Source organism: Hippichthys cyanospilos, chromosome 9 (assembly GCF_059441005.1).
Source record: "Hippichthys cyanospilos isolate Australia breed blue-spotted pipefish chromosome 9, RoL_Hcya_1.0, whole genome shotgun sequence".
Classification (NCBI taxonomy): Eukaryota; Metazoa; Chordata; class Actinopteri; order Syngnathiformes; family Syngnathidae; genus Hippichthys; species Hippichthys cyanospilos.
Window position 1 is genome coordinate 4224887 of NC_142377.1, and position 22277 is coordinate 4247163.

The 22277-nt window shown below is 38.3% G+C and overlaps 2 protein-coding genes across 4 annotated transcripts; one reads left to right on the forward strand and one right to left on the reverse strand.

Annotated features, from left to right (window-relative positions):
- The first annotated feature begins 882 nt into the window (after positions 1-882).
- cers5 (ceramide synthase 5) lies at positions 883-20139 on the forward strand. 2 transcript variants are annotated; one of them, XR_015866696.1, is made up of 11 exons: positions 883-1179; positions 11386-11491; positions 11567-11697; positions 12164-12221; positions 13736-13786; positions 14056-14148; positions 15560-15688; positions 15767-15873; positions 16890-17046; positions 17970-18107; positions 19074-19223. XR_015866696.1 is itself a non-coding variant. In XM_088424373.1 (10 exons), the coding sequence occupies exons 1-10, from the start codon at positions 1007-1009 to the stop codon at positions 19233-19235; spliced, it is 1167 nt and encodes a 388-aa protein (XP_088280499.1). In that variant the 5' UTR covers positions 883-1006; the 3' UTR covers positions 19236-20139. The 2 variants fall into 2 exon arrangements, 1 of the variants encoding a protein (XP_088280499.1); XM_088424373.1 differs by lacking the exon at positions 17970-18107 and having other exon boundaries at positions 19074-20139.
- A 69-nt stretch (positions 20140-20208) lies between these two features.
- cox14 (cytochrome c oxidase assembly factor COX14) lies at positions 20209-22086 on the reverse strand. 2 transcript variants are annotated; one of them, XM_088424417.1, is made up of 2 exons: positions 21953-22086; positions 20209-20495 (listed from the first exon to the last, which is right to left on the reverse strand). In XM_088424417.1, the coding sequence occupies exon 2, from the start codon at positions 20481-20483 to the stop codon at positions 20307-20309; it is 177 nt and encodes a 58-aa protein (XP_088280543.1). In that variant the 5' UTR covers positions 20484-20495; positions 21953-22086; the 3' UTR covers positions 20209-20306. The 2 variants fall into 2 exon arrangements, with proteins under 2 accessions (XP_088280543.1, XP_088280545.1); XM_088424419.1 differs by having other exon boundaries at positions 20209-20524; positions 21953-22070.
- Positions 22087-22277: the final 191 nt, after the last annotated feature.

Consider the following 22277-nt stretch of genomic DNA (forward strand, 5'->3'; position numbering starts at 1 on the left):
TCGCACTAAGTGTACAGTAGACCTGTCTTTGCTCCTCAGGAATCCATTGCATAGTTTTTGAGTCAACTGCCTTGCAAGATTTCTAAAAATAACCACGCATGCAAAGGGCTGAATGTCCATCTAAAATTAGAATATTAGCAGCTGCAGCATCTTTCTCCAGAGCCATCATAGATCGGATCAAGATATTAAATGGTAAAGTATTTCCACCGTTAGGCTCGTGGACCCTCATTTTCATTCTAAAAAAAAAAAAAAGCCTTGAGGCAAAGCATTTAGAAAGGTTGCAGGTATAAAATACAAAGCAAGCACTGACTTGTCGAGGTGTGTCATTTATGCAAGTTTTTTTTATTCCTTTTTTTTTGAAGTTGCAAGGCAACCAGCGGCCACTTGGCTGTAATGTCGTACCATAAACAGGAGCGCATGTTTCTTGTCGCCTCTAACCACGTTTGAGGCAAAAGCCTTTGCAACAGATGCCACATGATGGATGTTATAATGTACAACGTAAAAGTTTGGGGCTTGTATGGTGAAATACATAACGATGATAAATCCCAGGAGGGGTCATGAGAGAGTCATATTGCACTTCCTCCCTCAGTGCCGTTTCTCATCTTTAGGGTAGCGAGTTGTCAAGTTCGCCGAGCTCACTTGAAAGTGGGCTTTGCGAGTGTCGAGCTGTACTTAGACACGGTTTGATTGGACTTGGGCATAACGTTTACTCAAGTCGTGAACAGTTTTATGAGGAAACGTTGGTGTGTCTACAGTGTCTACCGTAACAAACGTGTCGAAATGCAAAAGAATAAGCTTCACCATGAACAAATTAGTCGAGCGGGAGATTTATTTTGGAAGTCTTACCCGGAAACTACACTCCTTCTGTCAGAGAGACTTGTCATCTTTACACATTCTCGGAGGAGGCGCGGAGGAAGAAGAAGGCGCCCTGTTCACGTTGTAAACATTGTTTCCCCTGTCAAAGAGTCTCAATTTCACCTTTTCGCCTTCGTCACGAAGGGGGGCAATGGCTGCCCTTTCAGTCTGGTTCTGGAACGAGAGGTTCTGGCTGCCTTACAACGTAACCTGGGCGGACCTCGCCGACCGTGCTCCCGGGGTGGAGTATCCCAAAGCCGGGCACTTGTTGGCAGCCCTCCCGCTGGCAGCGGGGATGTTCGCTGTCAGGATGCTGTTCGAGAGGTTCGTACTTGACGGTAAATTTCAAATGGCTGTTTTGTCAATTGAATAGTCACCACCACCTGCTAGCTGAAGGTGCTGTTGTCAGTTAGTTAGCCCCCTAACTGCCAGAAAACTACCATTGCTTACTGTATTTCATTTCATGGTGTTTAATAGTGCCCACGTCTTGTCTGAGACATATATCGCTTCATTAGGCATAGTCGTGACATTTGACTCCATTTTAGGGATAAAAGGCCAGATTACATCAAAAGTTACTAGCCGCGAGTGTGTGCGTGCATGCGTGCCCAGTGAGCGAGAGAAAATTGTGACGAGCTTCACTATAGAATAGAACTACGGTGTCTGTGTGCGCGCGCGGAAACGCACAGTTCAAAATGAAGACTTTTTAAATGTTGCTCTTATGTTGTGGTGCCTCCGTCAGAAAACGGTAATAAACATGTTTTTGATTTGCAAATGCACAAAATAATATTAATGCTTCAAAGAACAAATCAACTAAATCATTAACATTTTGGATTTAATAAATAGTGCGCAATATAAATAGATAAATAGGTATGTTTGTGTGTGTGTGTTTTGACAAAACCATGCATTTGTTGGGGATTTTAGTTAATTTGGGTTAATTTGTAGTAATTGCCAAAAATGTACATACTTTATTGAACAGGAATAACTTTTTTTTTTTTTTTTTACAAAAACAACCTCTTTAAGACGCATTGTGGAGAATGAAGGGTTGCTGTTTACTTTTTTTTTTTTACGTGAATGCAGCATGCCCACTATGGTGTCACAGGGAGACCATACTTTGGAAGCATATACGGCAAGCGAGCGAGAGTGCGAGCAAATACAAATCATCACAACTTTCCCTCTTTGTCACTTCCCCACACAAAAAAAAAAATACCCCTGTTGCATAATACAAGATGTTTATTTCTGAATTTGCCTTGCACTGAAATACACTATGGTAAAAACAAGCCTGCAGCAAAAGTCTAGCTTGGTTTATGCTTGACGCGCCGGCACACGTTGTGCAGCACTTAATACTCGATGCAGCTTTCCCCCGAAGTTAGACAATATTCTCCCATACGATAGGTGGCAGTAAATGGACTCTACATCATACAAACAACACTACTGTATAACAGAGTTAGAAAATCCTAGTAGATTCAAACGATCTATTCTTCCACGTGTTTTTTAACAGACTCCTCATCTCTCGCCAATATGGTGCTGGGCAGGAGTTGTTTACGGTATGTAGGTCATGGTAGTCATTTATTATAAGCAATAGTTTGTCCACCATGTTTTCTGATCGTAAAGAAATTCTGGAAGGTAGGTGTTGCTGAAAGTCGGCCGCGTGGACTCTGAGCATAGGGGCGTGGTTACCAGTATAACGTCGTTTTGAAATGTGGAGCTGCGCGGAGCGCGGAAAATTAATGCTTATTGTAGATTTGGCAATTTCTTTTATTCCTTTTTCTTTTCTTTTCTTTTGCACGCGCGCACACACACACACACACACACACACACACATATATATATATATATATATATATATATATATATATATATGAAGGTACCTTGCCTCATATTGTCTGTTTTCCTAAATCTAAGTGGAGATGGTTGACATTTTGAGTTGAATCTTTTCTTTTTTTTAACACACAAAAGACAATGTTTTTTTTTTTTTTCTTTTTCCTTGTAGCTGAGCTCATAAATGATCCGAGCCTTGACTCAAAATTCATGATCCGAAGTAGAATACACATACTGGCATCAATCTGGAAAAAGTAGTATTGAATCCATAATATCTATGATTGTTTTTCCCCAACTTTTTGCATTATTGTATATAGTTTTGTTTCACAAAATCAAAAAATATTCGCATCAACATCACTTTTCAGCTTAATATTCCTTTTTTCTGCTTTTTTGTCAGAAATTGGTGTTTTTAGTGAAACCAAACCATATGCTATTGCTGAATTCTATAGAACAGAAAATGCTGGAAACCATTTTATTCTGGCGAAAGAAGAATGCGCTTTGTGTTCAGTGACCAAACACATTCTGTTTGTCTTGAAAGATTAGTGAAAGTGTGACGATAAAAGTAATTTCTGTTTCCTGGAGCTCTTGTGTGCTTAAGCACTATCATTATGTGATGAAATGGCATCCAACAATCACACCAACACATCAGCACCACATTAACCAGGTTTTCAGTACAATAGACATGTCCTGGAGGCATTTCTTTTTCCCTCCAAATAACTGGGAATTAAGTTTCTGGGCTTTCCCTAGTTCATTCATGTGACTTGTTTATTGCGTCTTTTTGAAATTATGTGAAGGGATTTTATTGCTGGCCTGGCCTTGCCTGACCTTCTCATTTCACAATGAAGATAAGGCTTTAATATGACTTATAGAGGGGGGGAAATAGAGGAGGAGTGTTATTCTGGCAGACTGTTTTATGGGATGGCGTGTAGGCAGAACAAGCTTTATCGGCAAATGCAGCATTTGATGTTTGTTTGTACCGTACTGGAGTCATTTGGTCGAGGTCTTAATTACCTTGTAATTGTTGGCTGAATTAATGTTTAATCTTGAAATATTATTTTGAAGTTCTTAAACAAATAAACGGTGGGCAAACCTATGCTGAAGGTCTACATTTAATTTTAAAATTGACAATTGGCCCGTTTGTTCCAAAAATATGCATGGAAGGTATATTGGACGCTCCGAATTGCCCTTAGATTTTTTTTGCGAGTGTGAATATTGCCTGTTTCTGTGCGCCCTACGATTTCCTGGCAACCAGTGACCCTGGCGAGGATAAGCAACAACAACAACAAATAGATGGATGGATGGTTCATTTGAAGAATGGTTATAAATCTACAGTGATAAAAATAAGCAAGCACATTATTCATTTGTATTGATAGTGTTATGGCCAGCGCATCAGGGCTCAGCACAGAAGGACTGGATTAAAGGAATATTATGGGATTATTGTTGTATAGGATACGACTGGGTTGAAGGAATATTACAGAATCACTATGGTATAGGATACATTTGTATCTTTAATAACTTTTATACCTGAGAGTCATTTGTTAAGTGGAACCTATCCCAGCTGATGTTTGTCAAAAAGTGTCTTATACCCTGTACTGGTTGCCAGTTTATCGCAAGTCGCATACAGAAACAAAGTGGATTATATTCCTTTCAACCCTTTACTGGGCACAGCGGGCACCTTCAGCCAATAGTCTAAACAGGCAAAACGTCCAAAAGCGTACATAACACCCATTGCTTAAATTAACTTTCTCTAAAATCATGAAAATGCTTGCCTGTTTAGGACTTACAAATGGAAAAAAGTGCGACTAATGAAGGCTGTTTTTGACTACTGGCCGAAAGCATCCAATATGCCCAGTCAAGGGTTAAATTGAAACTATGGATCAGTCACAGATTTCAATTATTTTATTTTATTTTTTTAATTGTCTTTGGCTATATTAGTTTTCTGGCTCCATATGTTTCAACCCTAATTTTCCTCCCACCTAAATCAGTTGTGTCTTGTTTGCTAGTATTTGCCATTCCACTTGTGGCAACATCTCTTGTGTGGGAGCATCCGGCATATGGTGCATGGGTAGGCCAAGGCACCCTCTGTAAGCTTTTTGTCATGGGAGCTATACGAGTGACCCAGATTCGAAAAAATGTCTGGAAGTGAAACTGGATGCCACTGGTAATAATATTGATGCTATGTGTTAAACATCCTTTGAGTTGCATTTTACAGCATTGTCTCCTGCTTCCTACCTTTGGTAGCATTTAAAAAAAAAAAAAGTACAGTTTCTCTAATCAGGTCAAGACCATGGGTTGGAACTTCCCCATTGTTAGCAGTGGTTGTACGGGTGCCATTTTCCAACGGCCCACCTCATAATCCAAACGCCAAATAAATACAACTATCGTATGCTTTTTTTTTTCAAATAACCAAAATTCATATGAAAACATAGCTGAACATTTACAGAAAGGAAATATTAAAAGGTGTAGAGTATTCCCAATCCATATAAGGCGGAGTTCCCAAGTCCGGTCCTCAAGATTTCCTAACCAGCCTATTTTAGATTTTTAGTTTTTGGTTTGTTTTTCTTTAACCATCGCACCTGTAGTAGTATTAGTAATATGAATGTTGTTGCTGTAGTTGTTTTCAATGTTGCCATACCCAACACACATTTCCACATGATGTGGCGTAAAATACGTATCTGAGGTTATCAGGACTGAAAATAATAACAATAAAAAAAAAAGATAAAAAATAAACTTAAGATGCTTATTCACTGTTTTGATTACGTTGAAAGACGCTCTGCAGCTTAGGCATGGATGCTGCTGAATGAAAATGCAAGAGGCTTGAATTGCACACAATATGTCATATTTGGATCATATTCCAATCCAATCCACTTTATTTATATAGCACAATTTTAAACAAACGCAATGTTTCCGAAGTGCTGTACAGGAAAAATAAAACAAAATAAATAGTAATAGTAACACAATAAAACACTATTGTACCGGTAATTGACGGCAAAAAATAGTGTGCAGGGGTTGTTGGTAGCTTTGACTAGGAGAATTTTGGATGATTGAATTCAAAACTAAGTTTTGAATTGAATGAATAATTGTTTTCAATAACCATAATCCCTCTCTATATCGTTGTTCAAGCTTTGCAAATTTTTCAACACTACATCATGGATTTTTTAAAAATAGGTAATGTCAATGGAGTTATGGCATTATAGTTTAAAAGGATATTTTGTCCCCATCACAATGCTCCTTGTCCATTGAAAACGCCTGTCAGAGCTTCTAGCAGAAGCCGAGACTTCTCAAATAGTGGGGTGGGGGGCGCGAGGCGATGCCAAGGGTGAGGCAGATGACCCCAAGAAAAGGCTTTGTTTTTGTCATGTCAATTGTAATTGTAAAAAAATAAGAATTTTCTTTTTTTTTTTTTCTGGCACTTGGTGCACTTGGTTATTTTTTTTCTGCTTTAGACTAAGATGTAACCTGTATAAATGCTGTAAAAATAATTAACAGTTGTTTAAAGTTGATTTCTATAGCTATTTTCTTTTGTTAATGTTAAAAATGATACAGGTTTAGGTATACTTATACAAATTTAAAGGTAATAATCTTTTTTATAGTCAGTGGGGGGGCGAAAAGTTCTCTTTCTTGGCAAAATACAATTGAAAATCGCTAATGTAGATGAACCTGTCACGCCGCCGCCAGGCTCTCCTACGCCTCTACGTGACAATGAAGTATCCTTCGAAGTGCTTAAAAAAAAGTTAAAGCTCTCATTGACCTGGGCTGTAACATCATCTTCATCCTCTTCATTGTTCTGCACAGGTCTTTCATTGTCACCATCATACATTAATAAAGATCATTGTTATTCAGTGCGCTTGTAGAGCCTTTGTACGTGCGCATCTACCATATGAGTGTGTGCGAGTGAGAGAATGTAAAATTAAAAGGGTTTATTAAACACATTCCATTCACTGTATTTATGATACGTGCAATTATACAGACACATGCACATATGGTATATAAGGGTGTGAGTGTCAGATTAAAATGTTTTATTACATGTATTTGTATATATATTTTTTAAATATGTTTTCATTTATATGTTTGCTTATATTTTACATTATCGTTCATTTTGGACTATAAGCCATACCCGATTATAAGTTGCACCAACATTTTTTTTTTTTACAGAAAATCGTGTCATGTATAGGCCGCAAAGGACTACTGTAAAAATCGCACGTTGTAATAATCAGATATTTACGCAGTGATGTGGTACATGGAAGTTTTACAAAATTTTGGCTTTCATTCAAAACTTTTTTGTTAAAAACAGCCTGATTATAGCAACATCATTCCTTTAACACAGACTGAACATGTCTGCATGTTAAGAAATGAGAGCATCACCAGCACACCTTCAACACAGATTTAATATACCTGCACGTTAAGAAATAAGAGCAGCACCTCAATATTTTCACCAACACTGACACACTCGGATTGGTAGTACTAGGACTGCCCAATTATGTCCAAAATCATAATCATGATCGTTTTGGTCAATATTGAAATTACCATTATTAATCATGATTATTCATCATGTATGGTCAAACATGTCTGTTATATCTTTCACTCATTTTTGTTACTTACTGTAATACAACAATGATACGCTGGACTACGACATAGTGTTAACTCTGTATTAGCATAGCACATAGTTGTAACACGCGGTACAACGCAACCCGGAGCCGGGTTTCCATCGTGTGTTGTGTGACAAAGTACGGGTAACATTAAGGCTCAAAATACACCGCAATGTTTATTTATTGTCCTTTTTTTAAACAAACAGTATATAAACAAGGCTTCAAGTCTTGATACCTACAAATAAGAATAATAAACTAAAATAAATAAAGTAAACAAACAAATTCACTCAGGACATGGCAAAAAATTGGCACACAGAACAACACAGCTAACTTACTTGAGTGCAAACCAATGAAAAAAATTAAGCCTACTTAGAACCGAGCACATTAATTACAGTAGTTTTAAGCAAATTTGATGAGCAGTCAAAATGACCGAATTTTCTCCAATTTTTTACCAATGGGATTTTTCATAGTGCGTCTCAATTGACAGCTAGCATGGTATGCAGTATAAAGGGGGTCCTCGAGTTACAACGTGGATCAATTCTGAAGACACGATTTAACCCGAATTTCAGTGTTAGTTGAAACACCATACAAATAACAACTAAAAAATAATAAATAAATAGCAATAGATAAATAAAATAGATTAATCTATACGTAGTGTACAGTAAAGTATTTTACTATTGTTATGCCTCTTTTTTCCCCGTTTAGTCAGATAAACTTTGTTCTTGCATCATATTTTATTTTGTAACAAACTCTTGTTTTGAAGGGGGCAATTGGAAACAGCACAGTAGCCATTTTCGCCCCGGTGTATGCGCGTGTCATTCTGTTACAAGACATGCAGATGAACAAGTTCTGCCTGCGGCCGACAAGAATGGCAGCGGGGATGCAGGGTCGATCTCAACAATCAATTTTATTACATCAACATAACCCAAGAACGGAACATAGGTCTCTCTTGCTCGCAACAACTTGTTTGTTGGCGTTTCACCGTTTTTAGACTGCACGTCACTGCACGTTTCTCTGCACGTTTCTCTGCAAAATAGCTTTTTTTTTTTTTTTTTTTAATTTACCCCCCCAGTCCTTGCTATGCACTGAGGGAGCGATAACCCAAATTTTAAACATTCTTTACAGGGTTCACCATGCTGAAGAGACACTTTAGGACCGAATGCTCTTTAATCGAGGCATGCGAGCTTGTTTTTTTTGTTAGTTTTTTAATTTTTTTATTTGATGTAGTTCTTTGGGTATTGCGCAACAACAGCAGTGGGGGAGAGAGAGTAAGGAGCAGATAAAGGCAGGCCGGAAGTACAACCCTGCCCTTCATCTGACGTAACCTCTTTCAAGCCTTCTCATTTTCAATGCTCTTTATTGTCTCATATAGCCAGATTAACAACCTCTCAGTTTTCCACTATTGTTTCCAATTGTACCATGAAAACCACACCAAGCTACATGAACCTTCATATAGCTATTACATTAAGAGCACCTGAAGCATGTTGAGTACTGCATATCATAAAAGTTAGTACAGCCCTCTTGTATTTGTTTATTCTTTCTTCTAATGGGGAAATGCTGAAAAACCTGCCTATTGTGGTGTATGCCCTCATAATTGAACACACAACAGTTAACTCATTAACTGTCAGCCCAGTTCAATTTCATTCAATGAAAGCAGCCATTAAGAAAACATTTCAATACCAGAGGTTATTCCAGGGTTCACAATGAAATATTTGTAGTCACTGGACATCAGCCTGAATTGTATATGGAGGGAATAAGTGTTAGTATATTTTTCTTTGACTTTGTTTGAGTTGGTTAGTGATAGAAGACAACTCATTCCCATTCATATCCAGATTGAGGCTACATTTCTGCTGTAGGACCAGAATTAAAGACAAGACCCCAATGCGTGTGTGTGTGTGTGTGTGTGTGTGTGTGTGCGTGTGCGTGTGTGCGTGTGTGTATATGTATATATATATATATATATATATATATATATATATATATATATATATATATATATATATATATATATAGAGAGAGAGAGAGAGAGAGAGAGAGAGAGAGAGAGAGAGAGAGAGAGAGAGAGAGAGAGAGAGAGAGAGAGCGAGCGAAAGAGAGAGAGCGAAAGAGAGAGAGAAGTAAGAAGATGATTCATAAGGAAACGAATCAAACACGAAGAAGGCTAAGCTTGGCTAGGCTACCCTCACTATGGAATATGGCCTTAACAAGCTCTCACAGCACTCGAAGGTAAATAAATCCCAGGTAAAAACATAAAAATTGTATACAGTATACATATTAAAATTGGTATCAAAATAGTATAGTGAGTGCGGAAACGAAGCTGGAAATAATCAAGAAATACGAAGAAGGCTAAGCTCGGCGAGGCCACCCTCACTATGGAATATGGCCATAACAAGCTTTGACGGCACTCGAAGGTAAATAAATCACAGGTAAAAACATAAAAATTGTATATACATATTAAAAATTGGTATCAAAATAATCTACTAATGCTACTGAGTGCTGCTTATATATCGGTATATACAGTAAATAATAAGTATATACTTATTATTATTATATACTGTACCCTTACCATGGTTTTCACGGTTAATTGGGACCGGAACCCCCCCACCCTCGCGATAAGTGAAAACTGTGATAATGTGAAAAGTCTTCATACTATTCATATTTAAGGCAAATATTACTGCAGTACATTTATTTAATTAAATCTGAATTAAATCCAAATTCAATTTGATTTTATTAAATCATTAAAGCTTATACAGTAACTGCTGTTATCCCTCCCCATCCATTTTGCTGTAGTCTCAGCCGTGGTCATATTAGCAGCGCCCGGAAGTCTAATTATAGTGTAGGTTGTTGCAAACTCACAGTTTACACTTGAAATGCCAATTTATTACAAAAGAAACCTAGGTAAGACATTTCAAAAGGCACGGTGAAGCTGCTTTCCTCCTGCCAGCGTGAGTGTTTTCCGATTGAGAGTGCCTCTGCCTTAGGGTACATAAAGTGGTCACATTAGCGGCACCTGGAAGTCTAATTTAAGTGACAGCTGTAGCAAACATGAAAACAATCACAGTTTACACTTGAAGTTCCAATTTATTACAGAAGAAATCCAGGTAGGAGATTTTACTCCTCCCTAAAGCCTGCGTGTTTTCCGATTGACACCGAGCTGCTTGCCTTTGGCTACATAACAAATGGAAGTTGAGGCAGGAGTATATTCCAACTCCTGCCCTCATTGGTCGATGGTCGCGCCGGGAGCCAATCATGCTATGTTCTCATAGAAAAATGTCACTTAGGTGTTGCATTGAAACGTTGTGGATAGAATGAGAACAAAATGATCATGTGTCATGTTGACACATGGTAAGATACAAGATTAAGAAAGGATCCAAAGCTACCCCTGTCACAAATGTGAGTGAAAACACCCCTCGGTGTAAAAACAACTAAACCGTACCAACCTGCTTGGTGAAAATGTGCCTCTTAGGAGCCTTTTTAAAACGTTTGCTTTTCTGCTGTTGTGCAAAGTCATGGCCAGAACAAGTTTTCCCCCCGACTTGTAGTTAAACTACTTCTAAGCCATGTGGTGCCAAATACATTGACGATCTAGCGCTACTGAAATTTGACAAAAGGCGAGAAACCGGTGCAAATATGATTAACATAGCTGGTCTATGTTTATTTATTGGTGCTTTGTGTATGGAATCAGAAGATGCTGTTCTTACAATTTACCATTCTAAGCAGGCTAGTTGTATGCTTAGACTTCTCTGTACTGAAGAATAGCAGGTTCTTTGGATATCACTGGAGGAACCACAGGAATGCCTTTTCTTGAACTTCCTCTGTTAGGTCGCTAATAATTGACCAGGGTCTTTTTGCTCTATTCAACAATGATATTCAAACTATGTCTTACAATGATATCAGTCATTTATCTTTTGCCAGAATGTAGACACTAAGCTAACCTGTGGTGGTGACAGGCTCTTGCCCTAAGTCACTTGGGATAGTCTCCTGTGACCAGTGAATGTCATGAAGACAAGCGTTAGATAAGATGGATAGACTGGTGTCTTTGCTGCCCAAGTTTTGTATTTTTACAACTAACAAAATGTGAAGACGCTTGTTTTTATGTTTTTACCTCTGCCCCTTGGCACAGATTTGTTGCCAGTACGTGTGCCGGGAACCTTCACATTCATCCCAATGTTGAAAGAAGACCTCAGCCTAATGCGGTCCTGGAGAAAGTTTTTAAGTCCATTACAAAGGTCCCTTACAAATCATTTTTAGAATTGTTTTATCTATATGTACTTCATTTCCCTATGTTCTTTTTCTTCTGGTAGAATCCTGATTTGCGCCGTTTGAACGGCTTGTCCAAGCAGCTTGACTGGGAAGTGCGCAAGGTGCAGCACTGGTTCCGACAGCGCAGGAACCAAGAAAGACCCAGCACACACATGAAGTTCTGCGAGAGCATGTAGGTCTATGGTGCACGCTCAAACTGCTGCCTGCCTGGATATGTTTTAGTCTTCAAAGTGATTAAAAATGCGGAGTTGAGCCTGTTTAGCGCTAAGATGGCTCTGAACTAAATTATTTGTGTGTGTGTGTGTGTTCCTGTATGGCTATACTTGTGAGAACCGCTTTGACTTTTCTACCGACATAGGGAGGACGTTTTGGAAAAGTGATGACAGACGAGGACCTATTTTTGAGGATCAAGACTTGCTTTTAGAGTATAGCTTTGAATTGGGTTAGGATTGAGGTTTGGGTAAGGCAATCATTTCTGATGTTTAAAGTTGGGGCTAGGAGCTGGGTAATGCAATACATCAATGTATTGTATGTGGTCACAAGTATAGCCGTATAAAAGTGTGTCTGTGCATGTGTGTGTGTTTAAATGTGTTTGGAATTACTTTTATCAGAATCACATTCTGTATTGTCCGTTTCAGGTGGAGGTTCACATTTTATCTGTCCATATTTACCTATGGCCTCTGGTTTCTCTGGCAGGTAAGCGCCCCACATGGATCTAGCTGAAACTTTTTAAATTCCAACTACAAGTTATTCAGTATAATGAAAACATTCAATGCCAAGGACAAATGATATTGTTTGATACATGTATGTGTCAGATGCACCTGCTCTTTAAATTACAAGATTGTAGCGGACGGTTATTTTAAATTTAAAATCCCCTCTTTCATACAAACTGTTTACAATGTGAGTTGGGGTACTTTGCCTCATGATGGCCATAGCGATAATCAACAGATATTTCTTCAGACAGTGTGTACAGTATGTCTATACTGTATACTTGAACACAGAAAATGTATAAAGAATTAACAGAGTAGCAGAATAAAACATTTTCCTCTGGATTTTGGTTCAAGTGGTTCTATTGGAGATTAAGTACACCCGGGAAAAAAAGTAGATATAAAGATGAAAAACTTGAGCCTAATCCTTAACTCATTCATCTGACCAGTAAAAAAAGGCTCTTTGACTTCTATAGCGGCAATAAATCAGTTAAATGTTCTTAATCTGCTAATTTGCAGATTAAGTATGTTATTTACTGAAACGAATGCATTTTTACTCTTTATCATGACAGTAACGTAAAGTGAAAACTAAAATGTTTTCCTCATTCATTGCCAGCCAAGTAAAAATGGCTCATTGATGTCTATAGCTGTCATTGGCAGTTAATGAGTTAATTTGGTATAAATGTGTAAATAATCATAGAACACAATATTGTGTGTGTCTTGAAAAAAAACAGCGATAAAAATCAGTCAAAAATTGCTGGCACTAGTGTTTAGTGCTGTGAAAAATCCTTGGCATTGAATGAAATCAAAAACCTGTCAAAAAATATGTTTCAGAGTAGCAATGATTCGTAGTTTCGTTTCCGATACGTTTACCGTATTTTCCGCACTATAAGGCGCACCTAAAAACCTTTTTTAAAAAAAAAAAAGCTGATGGTGCGCCTTATAATCAGGTGCGCCTCATATATAGATTAATACTGAGATTGGCATTCGTTGATGGGGAATGAACTGATAGAGTAAGCTTTACCTGTTTCTTTTGTGTGTTTACAGTTGAACAAGGTTGGTCATATTGACATTGAGTTATTACGCTATTGAGAGATTAGAGTTATTATTTGAGTTATTATTGTTATTACTTTGAGTAATACTATATTGTGATTAAAAAAATTATAAAATATGTCATTAATTGAGGGTGTGCCTTATAATCCGGTGCGCCTTATATGTGGAAAAAGTTTTAAAATATGTCATTAATTGAGGGTGTGCCTTATAATCCGGTGCGCCTTATAGTTCGGAAAATACAGTACATATTTTTAGTCAAGTCAAATTTGATTGATAAAGCACATTAAAAACAACCTCAAAGGGCTGATCAGAGTGCTGTACAGTTACTAAAATACAAACGATCAAGCACAAATGTAACAATAAAAACCGTCATTTAAGCTGTGTTGTATTAATTTGACAGGGTGTTGCTTGATTATTTTTGCATTTGCATGCTTTCTTTTGCATAATCAGACCCCTTGGCTGTGGGATACACGGCACTGCTGGTATGGTTACCCTTATCAGGTATGTCGTAAAACACTATGTATGTCTAAATAATTGACCTAAAGTGTGTGTCATTGCTTAAAAGTGGCTCTGAATCTTCCTCCAGCGTAGATGATCACAGTTTGGGCAGAGAATCGTACCAAACAAACAGTTTGCTAATGGACACGTTTACAGAAATAGTTAGAAAAGACTAAGAGACTAATGCTCAGTCTAACCGATGTACTGTACTAATCAAACCACTTGTTAATCTTTAATGACATTAAACGTCCTCTCCCTTTTTGTCACTGAAGGTCTTGACGCCCGCTCTTTACCGCTACTACATGATAGAGTTGGCCTTCTACTGGTCACTCATGTTCTCACAATTTACTGACATAAGAAGGAAGGTGAGATCTTAAGTGTGCATACGTGCATGTGTGTGTTTTGAATCCCCTTGAACCAAAATAAGAATCTCAATGTTTGAGTTTATCCTGGAAGGTCACATGTTGTTTTTCCTGACACGTTGTGGGCAGGGGTGCAGCTTGTGCCAGTCACCCCATGTGTGTGTGCGTGTTTAGCACGAGGGCGCCCACTCTCATGTGACTGCATGGGCCGAAATTACTAAATGATACAAATTCCACAAGGCAGCAGTGGAGTCTCAGAGTGACTTTGCACGGTGACAAACACATGGGCTCAAATGTTCACCAAGAGAGAGGAGACAACTCCAGAAACTTTTTTTCTCCGAAAATGCGGGTTAGTACCCACTCTGAACTTGGATCCCTTCCAGGCAAAATGATCATCCAATAAGAAAAAAAAAACAGCTCAGCACAAACAGATGGAGTCATGATGGATCTTTTTTAAGCCAATGGGAACCAAAAAAGAAGACTAAAAACCTGCTTAACCTGGCCACAATGACCAATTAGTGAATAACCGTCGTGAAAAAATTCTGGCATATATGAAAGAGTTGGGTTGGATTGTTTACGAAGAAACGGGAGGCGCATTTTTTTGAAAGCATTTTAACTTGTTCATACATTCATGTTTCAATTGGTTTGACTTGATTTAACCCATTCCCTGCCTGCCATTTTCAAAGCAGCCCTAATCTTTATCTTCTACTCAAAAGCGGTGCTAAGCTCGAAGCCAAAGTGATGAAACGCTACCACCTGCAGGGTGCTTTTGCTCATTACAAGGTTTCTACAAACCACAGAAAAGCTGGGCGCAAGACAGCACATATGAAAATATGTCGGTGACAGTAAATGTCGCACTCTGGTTGATATACAGAATAAAGACAAATTAGATTTTTTCTAGTTCATAACCTGTTTTTTTTTTTTTTGTTTGTTTTTTTAACTTGTCTTTGACACTTTGATAAAAAAAAGTGGACAACAACCTACCCCCAAAAATACTGTTTTGGAACAGTTAAGTCCCTGTAAAGTGAAAATAAAATACGGCTTTTAAATTTTGCACAGAAGAGTGATGCCAAATGCGAAGGATGAAAAAAATTGCATGTGTGCAAAGCACGGCGTCAACACCATAAAAAGTCCCGCCATTGTCTCCGCTCAACGTGCTGAACCCACGCTCCACTTAACAATCAATCAAATACCTGGACCTGGAAGTATTGATGTTACCATCTTGCCTATTTCTACACATCTCTGCATCTTTCCTCACAAAATATATCCGTTTAAATCTTCTGGTTGCTGAAATATATCCTATATAGTGAGTTTTTAGGCGGCTTTCCCACGTGACAGCAAGATGTGCTAACTATCTTTCTGACATCATTTGACAGCATGTTTAATGTAAATGTCCTCCTTGACTTTGATGCAGGACTTCCTGGCCATGTTTGTTCATCACCTAGCGACGGTGGGCCTGATCAGCTTTTCGTATGCCAACAACATGGTGCGGGTGGGCACCCTGGTGATGTGTGTGCATGACGCTTCTGACGTCGTGCTCGAGGTCATTCAGACATAAAACCAGCTGGTTGACATTTATGGAAGGCACGAAGACACCATAATGTTATTTATTTGTCACCAGGTAGCCAAACTGGCCAAATATGCAAAGTGGCAGCGTCTGTGCGACATCCTCTTCGTCGTTTTTAGTTTGACCTTCTTCATCACGCGGCTCGTGGTATTTCCAATATGGTGAGTCTGAAAGTGGTTTGCGTTCATTTCTGTTTAATCCGAAACACTAAGTGGAGGCTAGCACGTGTGGTGAGATAGTTGTTAACGCGAGGGACTGGCAATATGCTTTTTTTTTTTTTTTTAGCCTGATACTGATTTTTTGCAGAAAAAAAATACAGATTATTAAATGACTGATTTTTTTTTTAAATTATAATGACTAAAATAACATTTGTTTCCTCCCAATCCATTTTAGTAGGTGGCAGTTATATGTGGATCTTCACTATGGCCTGGTACCTATTCCCCACGAACAGAAGGGCTCAGCTTCTCTCACCTAAAGTCATTTGGGGCAGAGTCCACAGTAGCCTCATAAAGACTTCAAATTGACATAGAATTGAATGTGATTGCCAATGCCCGCATTTCTGTTTTGGAAATTGACTGGCAAGCAGTCCAGGATAGGATATGATAGGGATAACTTACATCACAAATACAAGGCAACCCTAATCAGTTAAACAGTCTCAAACTGTCCAAGAGACATATAAAATAGACGAATCAACAGTGGGATGCAGAACAGTAAACCGAAGTGCTGAGATAAGGAAGGTAAAACATAAGGGGATGAGGAGGGGATAAAAAACGAGACTGCTGCCATTTTCTTAGCGAGGGCTCTACCGTAAGCCTGGGAAAAAAAAGATGCATCCTACTTCTCGCCAACAAAAGTCAGGCTTTGCCTTTCCAGCATCAAAAATGTGCACCAGTGCTGTAGAAAATAAATGAGGGACACTGACAGGTTTCTTCTGGTGCACCAACCCGGAGGCTGACGGTCATCGATAGGAAATAGATGACCTTGTCCATTGTAACGTGATCGTGGATATTTAGTGTCAGTGGTGCTGCTCATAGGAGAAATGTATACCTCGTAGTGGGAGGGGCCGGGTTCTGATGACAATCTCCTGTCAATCCGTTAGTTGAGTTGAAAAAGTACTACATGTGATGTTTTCTACAACCTCTTCTTTTGTGGTCAATGTCTTTGTACCGCATCTCAGGGTCTTGAACTCCACCATGTTTGAGAGCTGGCTCATTGTGGGTCCGTTCCCGTCGTGGTGGGTCTTCAATGTGCTGCTGCTGGTGCTGCAGGCTCTGCACATCATGTGGTCTTACCTCATCGCACGCATCGCCATCAAAGCCATCCTGAGGGGCAAGGTGGGTCAAAAAAGTAGGGATCCTCACCACTGGTGGCAGCCAATGTTGGGCAAGTTACTTCAAAACTGTAATGCATTATTTATTATTACTGTCATTCCAAAGTAATTAGTTGCATTATAATATTAAAAAACCTTGTAATGATCAACAGCACCCCACAGGTGGTAGCGTTTCATCACTTTGGCTTTGTGCTCAGGAACGCTTTTGAGTAGAAGCAGGCATTAAACTACTATTACATAGCTTATACAGTACCACGGCATACCTGGAAATATGGATTTGACATTTTGCTCATTGCGCTCGTTTCACATCCAATGGAACGACCTTCAACTGAACTTAAGTAAACTTACATGTTAAACATTTCCCAAAATAAATGTTAATTGCTTCTGTGGACTTGTAAATTATACCTAGATTGCTGGAAATGTAAACTAAAAACATACAAATAAAACAACTCATAAATGTTCTTTACATACCAATACAGCAGCGCCAGATGTTATCAACTGCTTCAATCAATATTCGAAATTTAAAGGCTTTAGAAGCGTTTTTGGGGACAGTGTATTATAATGCATTGTAACGCGTTACTGTCATCTGTACCGAGTAAAGTATTACTAGTTTTTTATGTCTAACGCCTTACACTACTGCGTTCCAGCAAAAAGTAATGCGTCACATTAATTAATTATAACGCATAACTCCCAATACTTTTGGCAAGTAACCAAGTCCAAATACGTTGTCAACCAACTTATGGTAAAGCATTTTTGGGCACTTTTTTTTTAACACAAGTTTGCATCTGTTTTTGTACTTTTTTTTTTTTTTTTAATGAAACATTGCGTATGTTGAAATATCCGTATATCTACTTTCTACTCTGCTACCCCCTTTGTATTTGTGTGTGTATATGTACTCATTTCTATGCTGTCTTGTCATCTCTGCAGAAGCTGTTTGGTTCTTCTCCCTGTGGACTGACAGACTCCATCTTTCTTTCTGTTTTTGTGCTTTGAGTGGTCTTTTTCTTCTTCGCATTTTTGTGTCCTCTCGCCATGCCTTTGACAACTTTACACTTCTTTCTCACTGTAAGTCTTACTGTAGACTCAATGTTTTGAATCTTTTTTATTAGGGGTGTTCAATATCACTTTTTCTTTCCAGAGAGATACAAGTACAAACACACACAGATACACCTTGTACTTTTGACACAGAACATTTATATTAAAATCAATGACTGATCATTTTAAAGAAAATCATTTTTTCAGTCTTACAAACGGCAAAACATTTGCATTGTGAAATAAAACTCACAACTTCTTTCATTGTAGTCTATTAAAAACGAATGAATTGTAGTGCGCCTAAGCATGACACTATGAAAATGCCACTAAGCGAGTAAAGCATTCTGCATAATACACACAAGGAAAAATCCATGTTGCCTCTACTCCATTCAGCAAAAAAAGGGAAAATAAAGCAAACACATCCTCTTTTCTCAGCCAATGAAAGCTAATAAATGTGCATATTACAGAAACAAACATGTCCCGCATGTTGTCCTTGCAAAAAAGGTTTTCTTTGCAAAACGTCAAATAATTAGGCTTATTAGCAAAGTATGCGGGATAATAATAAGGCTGGTACTGGTACTCGCCCACATGTTCCCAATTAGCCTGATCACGTTCCATATAGGTGTTTGAGAATATGACGATAAAAAAATGAACACCTTTGTGTTAAAACTCAGGTTATGTGGCCGACAAATCAATCTTCCTGGACTGGTGTCGAAGAAAAGGAAAAAAAAAATCTAATTGTCTAATATTTGGGGAATTACGGTATTCCAAACGGTCCCATCCGTAAAATGAAATAGGCAATCAACCATTTTTCTTTGTTGTTTTGTTTTGAAGCCGCATTTACGGACGAATTCCCAATTGTCCCCAATAAAACCTACATCAGATGATCGGTGCAAAATTGGCGGCAAAGTTCGGTGACAGGAGGAGTCGACATGAAAAAGTGAGGCAGGCTCCCATTCCGACAGTCGCAGCTTCAACTCGTCTGCTTCCTCTCTCCAGGTTTGCAACGACGTGCGCAGCGACGTGGAAAGCAGCTCGGAGGACGAGTCGGCACCGGACCAAAGCGGGACAATGACCACGACGCGTGCGCCCAAAATTGAAAACGGTACCAACGGACACTGCGCTGCCGCCAAAAGCAAACCGCACGCCACACTCACGTGACCTCATCGGAATTGCTGCGACCAGTGTTGTTTTTAACGGTCAGATGAACTCTAATTAATGGCTCACACAGGATCATGTCCTGACGTTTGTTTTTTGACCTGTTGTGATGTCGTACAGGACAAACCACCCCAACTCCACTGACTTTAATACTACTGTTCTCTGTGAAGCCTTTTACTGATTGTTTTTTTTTTCTTCCTACGAGAATATGAATGCATTGCCACTGCCTCCACTCAAATGCTATTGAGCCAAGGCACGTAGTCAAACAAAAATTTCAGTTTTTTGAGTTTTTTTTTAAAGACCAATGTCTTCTCATTTCCATGAGTTTTCATATGCTTACACAACTGACCAGCTACTTCATTATCACAAATTTGTATTTTCAGTGCATAGTATATTTATAATGCACTCAAAAATCCATGTATGCATGAAATGCTTATTTGTTAGCACGAAACAGTGTCTACAAATTAATATATTGTGCACACGGTTTATCTATTCTACAGTTTATAGTGCACCACATGTGTTACATACTGTGTTTCATCAGCAAAGATGCAAATTTAACACGCACCTATTACCTGTTTGTGGCCACCTATTTAGTATTTTGCTGAAACCTTTTATCCGTTTTTGTGGCCACAACATGGGGGAGGGAAATGCCCTTATGTCTTGCAGATCTGTAGTATAGATGTAGAAATGATGGCATTTCATTTGACTCCCAAACGTATCTGTGAAACGTGGACCTGCTTAAGTGAACACAAAGCTATGAGTTATCTGTTGTATGAATGACACCAGGTGACAGGTTCATTTGACCTTCCGCCATCTAGTAGAAGTGCATTTAGTTCTTCTGTCATTCGATCATAGCTAGATGAACGAATATACCTTATTTATAGTGAATAAAGAATTTTTTCAACCATTTGAGTGAATTTTGATGTATTTCCACAACTCTGCTGTTGGGTATCACTGCCAAAAAACTTCTCGCAGGTTTGTCTTCAGTTTGAATTCCTTGTTGAAAGGAGCTTTAATTTTGCACCAACAATCATAGCAATCAATCAAATCATAGAAATGTCCCACAGTAAGTCATCAGTCTTTCATCGTTTCGGAGTCCTGGTTTTCGGCAGCCAGTTTGAGCTGCTTTTGCCTCTGCATGTAGCGGTAAGCCCTCGCGCTGCACAGGTAGCCGCCGTAGAGGGTCAGCAGCATCATTGAAGCTGAAAAGGCTCGGTACCCCATGTCGGCCAAGCGCTTTCCGGTAACCATGGTGACGGTCGTCTTATTAATTGGGAGATGAGATAACAGACCTTAAGGTGAGAAACTTTCATTGAAATAAAATTGCTTATCAAGTTTAATGCACAGCAATAGCTTGATATTCCCAAGCATTTGCCCTCGCCCTGCTGATAGTAATTGACAGGTTTCTGATGACAATGGAAAGGTAATAAGGGACTACATTTGCCTAGTTTCGTTACCTCAAACTGGTTCTGTGACACCCGATTGCCAAAAGATGGCGCTAAATCAATATGATGAGCGAATAAATAATATGCAGTCGTATAAGACAGCGGTTCTCAAAGTATCAGAAGGGGGTCCGTGAAATAATTTGGGTTCGTAATAAAAAATATTATTTGTGTTCATTTCATTTTATATTATTATTGTATTAAATTATATTAATTTGTGAAAGTATTCATGACTTCACTAAAGCAATCAAACCAGTTTTTTTTTTAAATAATTTAGAATTTTGTCAATTAGACCTACATAATCCCATTCATCATCAAAGAGCTTGATTATTCAGTCACAAAATTTTTGGTAACGGGTATTGACCCAATTTATTATGAGGAGACATTGCAAGACACAATTTTATATTTTGTAAACCAGTATGGCTGAAAACTAACAAATACAAATTGAATACGTGGATGAATAAAAAGGGCACTAATGTTTTTTGTTTGTTTTGTTTTCTGCAAACATTTGCAATGGGGTCCCCTGGAAAATTTGCTCTCCTAAGAGGGGGCCTAAAAACAAAAAGTTTGAGAACCAATGGTAGATGATATATATATGATATGTAAGTACAGGATACACATTTTGCGAATGATATGGGAATCAAAATTACGAAATCAGATGATTAAAAGTTTTCCCAACGTAATTCAATCAATACTTTTCAATCGTTATGTAATTTTTTCCTCAGTAAACAAATGCTGTAACTAGAGATTTAGGAAGACAGTCAACTTTATTTTACATTTGAACTATTAAACATTTACTAGTCATTTTTTTAAAATTCATGCTCAAGTAGTTTTACTGTACGTATGTTTTTGGGAAATATAAAAGTACTACATTTCAAAAACACTCACAAATGTAAGTGTGCCTATATGACAAAATGGTATATCACACCCCACTCTCCATATTATTATACTGTGTATTAATACTGTATACATAAACACACATAGACACACACCCCTTGGATACCCAAGAACAACACCTATCCACCGAGCCTGACAAACAAAAAATAATAAACCAGCCAGTCATGAAATTGGCATTAATACTTGAAAGTAAATAAGCGGTATTTCATAGCCCCCCCCCAAGCCCACTTCGGATTTTTGACATTAGTGCGCGATAACCAGTATGTCAAGAGAAAAAAGCATGCCGTTCCTTTGTTCACTTCGGAATTAATTTTAAAACATATAAACAAGCAATCGTGTAGTCATATCAACGTTGAAATACAGTGCTCTAGATTTCCTCACCTGACTTTTCTTCAAAATTGCGAAATTGTACACTTATGATCGTCAATGTCAGCCACTGAGCACTGCCATAGATTTTTATAAGGTTACGGAAAGCGAAGAGGTAAGAAAACTTCTTCTACGCTGAAATTAGACCCTAAAATACCACAGCGCCGTCCATCGTATTTTATGCTGTACTGTATCTCAATTTTATTTAATGTTTATAGTGTTGGATAATTGGAAAACATCTCACCTATATTTATCGTTTGAGTACAGACGTATGTTGAAAAATATCGCATGAAAACTGGGAAGGCTAAAACGTTAAAAAAAAAAAAAAAAAAACTAGTTG